At 43.6% G+C, this 5,886-nt stretch overlaps 1 protein-coding gene across 1 annotated transcript in view; it reads right to left on the reverse strand.

Annotated features, from left to right (window-relative positions):
• Positions 1 to 4,099, reverse strand: part of scg3 (secretogranin III) — a 12,157-nt gene extending 8,058 nt beyond the window's left edge. Inside the window, exons 1-8 of the mRNA XM_008289448.1 lie at positions 3,886 to 4,099; positions 3,165 to 3,217; positions 2,958 to 3,000; positions 2,592 to 2,813; positions 1,285 to 1,427; positions 818 to 970; positions 510 to 735; positions 51 to 167 (exon numbers count right to left, since the gene is read on the reverse strand). Of these exons, the coding sequence (XP_008287670.1) occupies positions 51 to 167; positions 510 to 735; positions 818 to 970; positions 1,285 to 1,427; positions 2,592 to 2,813; positions 2,958 to 3,000; positions 3,165 to 3,217; positions 3,886 to 3,988 (1,060 nt within the window). The 5' untranslated portion in view covers positions 3,989 to 4,099. The remainder of the gene's footprint in view (positions 1 to 50; positions 168 to 509; positions 736 to 817; positions 971 to 1,284; positions 1,428 to 2,591; positions 2,814 to 2,957; positions 3,001 to 3,164; positions 3,218 to 3,885) is intronic.
• Positions 4,100 to 5,886: the final 1,787 nt, after the last annotated feature.

Here is a 5,886-nt window from a genome sequence, read left to right on the forward strand (position 1 = left end):
GTCAAACTACTCTTCCCAAGGGACGGTTCTGCTGTAACATCATGTCTTACCTAGATAGGACACTCCCTCCTCTGGCGTGATGGTGCCGTACTTGACCATCATCTTCACAAAATCAATCAGTGTCTTCATGATGGTAATCAATGTCTCTCTCTCCTGAGTGTCTTTTTCTGCAACGGCAAAGCAGAAGACGCATTCAAAACCAGCATATCTGGCGATGGCAGCTGGTTACCATGGTGCTAATGGTACCACATGGTGTTTGACTGTAGGGATCATGATGATAGGATTATAAATAATTAGTTCTGTGCCTGTGGGTGCGTTTCTTCTGCACTTCCTACAAAAGTGAGCAAAACAAGCACTGACATATGTTTGAGAACAATATCACCATGACAACAAAAGCAAACCAGTCGTGTTTTTAAAATCTGAAGAGCTGCTATTTTTAGAAGAAAGATACTGAAAAATTATTTTTTTGCAGCGCTGATCTAAAATGTGACCTTGGGTTGTGTTTGTACCTGAATCGAGGCTTTTGAGCAGACGGTAGAAGTTGGGGAAGTACTGCAGGTCCTGGAGTCCGTCTTCGGGGCTCACCTCGTTGCCTTCCTCGGTGCCTTTGTCCCAGGTGTTGGCATCCCCCTCTTCCTCTGCATCCCGGTCCACCTCGTCCTCAACGTCGTCCTCGTCTTCTTCCTCTTCGTCGTCGTCTTCATTGTAGCGACGCCTGGGCGGCTCAAATGCGTCCTGGAAATGGCAGAGTTTTTGTTGTCATCCTGATTGTTATCACTCCTCCTATTACCAACACTTTACTTCAACTGGTTTTTACCGTGTCTAAACCCTGGTCGTCCTGCTCTCCTCTGGTCTCTTGGTCGTTGCTCTCGGTGTCCTCGATCTCGTTGTTCTTGGCATTTTTGGTGATGAGATCCTGCAGAGCCTCGGCCACCTGGTACTCCAGAGTATCTGCCTGATTATCTGTGATCTACACAGAGAGAAAGAAAAGGCAAACTTGTGTGAATGGAAAAGAACAACATGTGCTGACTTTAAAGCTCTTTTTTGTTTATCACGTATTGATCACTGTCACCGAGCGCTCAATCTCGGGGAGCAATTAACGGAGCAGCCGAACCGCTTATTGAGTGTCAGAACAGCAATTCACACTTGAAATCGGGGGAACAAAGCACAATTCGCACATCTCTTCATCTCCCGGTGAGGACACAGTGAGTGCAGAGAGAGAGTTCCTGTTGAGAGAATGCCATGCAGCGTGCTGTGCTGAGCTGAATGAAGCTCACAACTTACCAGCCCCAGTTTGAGCAGTTTGGACACGATCCTGTCGAACACTCCTCTGTCATCTTCCTCGTAGATCTTGTTTGCGATCTTCTGGACAATGTCTTCGGCTGTTAGCGGAGTGCCATCAACCTGACGGAAGCTTTCTGGGTCATCTGAGAGGAGACAAGACATCAATTATCATTTTTACACACTTGATCTGTGTCTTCATTTATGCCATTTTTCCTTTTCAAACTTTTCTTTACTCAAATTATATAATTTGTAGGTTTCATGAAGCTTGTTTTCTCCTTTCTCTACACTCATTTTTACTCATCTTTTCTCTTTCTTCTACTGTACTTTTCTGCTATAAATGGAAAATGATTTGTCATTAATAAATAACTTTTCTTCTCCTCATATTCAGCAGTTCTGCATCTACTGAGTAAAAGATGTGCATTTGTTACAGCTTGACTCTTACATAACTGGCCCTGCTGCTTCCCAAGGTCCAACACACAACAAAAATAAGCAGCGCCAGAATACTTTTGCCTGTATTGGCAGATTGAATCATCAGCGATGTACTGTACTCTTGAACGCCGGGTTTATTTTTGTCTCACTGTAGGAAATAAAGAAATGAAATCTAGACTTGTACTCGCCAGATTTGGACGTACAGTAATCTAACGAGCTGCTAGTCATCTGCAGGAATCGATGAAATGTAGCTCTCAGCGCTTTGCGTCTGAGTCACCCCACCTCAGAGGTCCAATTATGCATGATGATCGAATTACATGCAGATACAGTGAAATGTAAGCTCATCTGAGGAAATCTGCTGAGACGAAAAACTACATGTGACGATCAAAAAGAATGATTGGCTTTGGAGTGAAATTACAAATGTGAACTCAAAAATAACTGAAGGACTGACGGGTGATGAGGGCAAATGGTTTTTAATGTGGTTTCTCAAGGTAAAGCTTCACAATGAGATGGAGACGAGACAGTCAGGGTCAGTCGTGTTGAGTATTTAAAACTCTCCTATGCAAGAGACGGGAGAAAAACCGGGTTCTGTAGCAGAGCATGAGCTTTCACAACTGCAGCATCACAGAGGGGGGGGGGGATAATCTTTCTCTCCTGCGTTCACGTGTTTTCTTTGACTCTTTCTATCTGCCTCTGCTTATCCCCATCACACACACGTGTTTCCTCTGCCTACTCTTTCTTAAAATGTCTGCCTGGTGGCCTGCCAGCGAGACAAAGACTCTCACAACATGAGGTCTGGCTTTGACAGTGAGGGCAAAGGTTGCACAGAAGGATTCAGACCTCCAACACAAGTACGACTAAGTGGTGACGGTGCATACCCTGGTACTTGCCGTATTCCATCCCGTTCTTGGTGGAGTCGTAGTCCTCAGCCAGACGCCGGCTCTTGGTGGAGTCGGATTCATCGGGGACGTACTGATCCTCCTTCTTGACAGGCACCTCAGTGGTCTCCTTTGATTTCTGGCCGTCGGCCAGTGACTTGAGCATGGTAAAGTCATCCTGCTCCGACCCTGCGTCCTTGGAGGCGGCGGAACGTTTGCTTTCTGTCAGAAAGCAAAAGAGATACGAGCCTTGAACTGTGGTTCCAGCACACATGAAGCCTGTTTTACTGGAAGTGCTGCCACACGAATCCACTCAGCAGGCGGAAATAAAGACAGTAATTGATTGGGAAGAAGGTTTCCTCTTACCAGCCGACTGGAGTGCAGCTTTCACACTGTCCGCCTCTGCAATCTGGGGAAATATTGAACAAACAATTTCTACTTAGGATATCAGCTCAGATTAATAATGTTTGCTGAGTTAATACGCAGGTTGTTTGACGAGTGATCATAAAAACCATTTGGCCGGATATTGGATTAAAAAAATTAGCTGTGGGTCATGAAAAAAGAGGAGCTTACCTGCTCTTGTAGTGGTCTTTCTTCTGTCAGCTGTCTGTTGTACACAGTTTTGTCTGCAACATGAAAAAGGGCAGGAAAATTATTAAACTTTGTTGAGAATACACAAACAGATTTTGTAAGTTTACATGGCACATACATGTACAGATTTGTGACGTGTATTAAAATAATGTGGGCTATTTCTACCAAAGAAAATAACTTTTTCTTCAAACTTTGACTCACAGAATTATTTTTTTCTTGTCATTTTAGTTCATGTTTGGCTTTCAGACTCCTGTGATGTGATGCGTTTCTGCTCTCCCAACTCACCACCGCAGGGGCAGAGCATAATCGGATTATCAAACAAAAGATTAAACTGCGGCGAAAATAGACCACAAGCGGCCTTACCAGGCGACCAGGCGCCGCTAAAACCACCACCAGTCACTGCTGAGCTCAACTTTAAGAGCACTGATTTTTGCCATGTTTTGCTAGTTAAGGAGGGTAAATCAGAATTGAAACTGAAGCCCCCAAAACCAGCATTCAAACCACATGAAACCTGAGCAGAAATAGCTATTTTTCACATTTCCTTCCTGCTGGAAAAAGAGTTTTATGACCTTATTGTACTTTGTAGCATTTTAAAATCACCTTTGCAATCAGTGGCTGTCTCCAAAAATAGTTTAAAATTTCTACAATTCTTGCAGCTCCTTTAACGTGCAACTTCGCTACAAATATATATTTGAAAACTCACCATCCGTGGAGGCTGTAGGTGTGGGGAAGGCAGATGTCTGGCTCACTACATTCAGGACTAGAAGCTGGAAAAGGACGAAAACACCGACGGATTTGGACGCCATCCTGAAATATGTTGTCTCGGAGCGCCCCAGGAGCGAAATGTCTCCGGGTTGTCGTGCTGTCTGTGTTCCGGTTTTCACCTCCAGCAGAAAAAAGTGCTGAATGTGTGGACAGCTCCGCTCCGCTCCGGCCGGCCGTTGGTGCTGAAACTGCCGCGGAGGCTGCGCCCTGGGCACCCGCTCTGTCAGACGTACCGGGCGGGGAGGGGCTGGGCGAAATCTCCGCTGTACTCTGGAGCTGTTGACGAACCGCGGTGCTGAAACCAGGTCACCTCTCTATAATTATAACCAGATAAGCAAGGAGGCTCTTCAAGCCCCGTGTGAGCTACAGTGTCACCTGCCGAGGCAGTAATACAGCCCACTACAGCGGGACCTGCCCCCTCTGTCTTCACAGAGGAGGAGGAGGAGGAGGAAGAGGAGGAAGAGGAGGTGAACACTGTAAAAAGTGTCCAGGCTATTCAACTATGTCCATCTCTTCAATAGAATTCTCAATTGATAATCAGAGAGGGGAGTATTTATGTGATTACGCATGCCAAAAGAACAAATCCAGACTTTTACGCACATATATGTTGACTTTACTCTTTAAAAAATCTGAGAAAACATGTGAGACATACATGCAGCAGCCTAACATTTGCTTAATTGTGAATCTCCAGCGTTAGAAGTGACCAGGAGATTTAACAAAAATGCAGGATTAAATATTTTTTGCAGTGTTTGAGGAGGAAAAAAACGCCCATTTCGTGCGTCAAACACAACCTGCGTCACGGTTGTAGATCTTCCACTGGCCGGTCAATAGCAACCGTTATTAAAACGACATTTAAACGTACAAACAAAGGGAAGATATATTGGGTCAGTTTTACGACCGCTTTGCTTTCATAAGGTTTTTGCTAATTAGATGAAGGCTTACGTCTCTTATGGATAATTCTGCAGGTGTTATTAGGTTCAGTTTCCAGTGGCCCATTCAGCCTCCAAAAGTGAGGCTCCTGACAATATGAAGTGGTTTAATCTAAAACTTCCTTTATTAGACTTTAGCAATAGGAGGGAGAGCAGAAGAATAATTTCTTTTATTAAAAGTCTTCATATAAAGTTTCCCTACATTGAGTTAACATCCGATGGCGTCATGAAAAAGCTTGTCATACACAGCACACCAAAGTCACATTTCGCTCTTTCACTGCAGAGCGTCTGCAACAAGCAAGTTACTGGAAGCATTAAGGCATATGATTTGGATGATGTGGCATGTCGCCTGTTAATCCTCAGGCTTATGAAAGCTTTATGTGAGATTGTAGTGCATCCTGGTCAGTGATTCTTCCAGAAGAGGAGTCATTTCATTTCACACCATTACTGTTTGTTTGTCATTTTGACAAGCAGCAGCCTGATATGAACTCATCACTTTAATACCTTCCTTTGGCAGCAGAGTAGATGTATTTAATTCTGTTTACTGTCAGTTGATCTTCACCCCACACAGAATGTAGGAGTGATGTTATATTAGCTGCCACCCTGTGAAGGTTTAGTTTCATCGCTGGCTGGCTGAGTGCCATTAGTGTTTTGTGTGTGTGTGTGTGTGTGTTCTGTTGCTGAAGTTCAGCTTGCTTTTAATATGATGAGATGTTGATGCAAAAATGTTTGTGTTTTTCACTGACAAATTTGCTTGCAATAGTAGGAAAATCACAGATGTTTCATTAGTTACTTCACAACACATGCATAAAAAATAAAGCAATATATTCACCACAGGCTTATTAATAATGGAACACTCAATTAAATCCTATTCAACTTTGTTAATGAGAGCAGCCAGCACATGAAATTAAACATTTATAGCAGTGGTAAACAATACATTCATATATGAAAGTTGGATTAAAAAGCAACAACAACAACAAAAAACAAGAATACAATCCAATTACGTGGCC

The sequence above is a fragment of the Stegastes partitus genome, unplaced genomic scaffold (genome assembly GCF_000690725.1).
Source record: "Stegastes partitus isolate 25-593 unplaced genomic scaffold, Stegastes_partitus-1.0.2 Scaffold615, whole genome shotgun sequence".
NCBI lineage: Eukaryota > Metazoa > Chordata > Actinopteri > Pomacentridae > Stegastes > Stegastes partitus.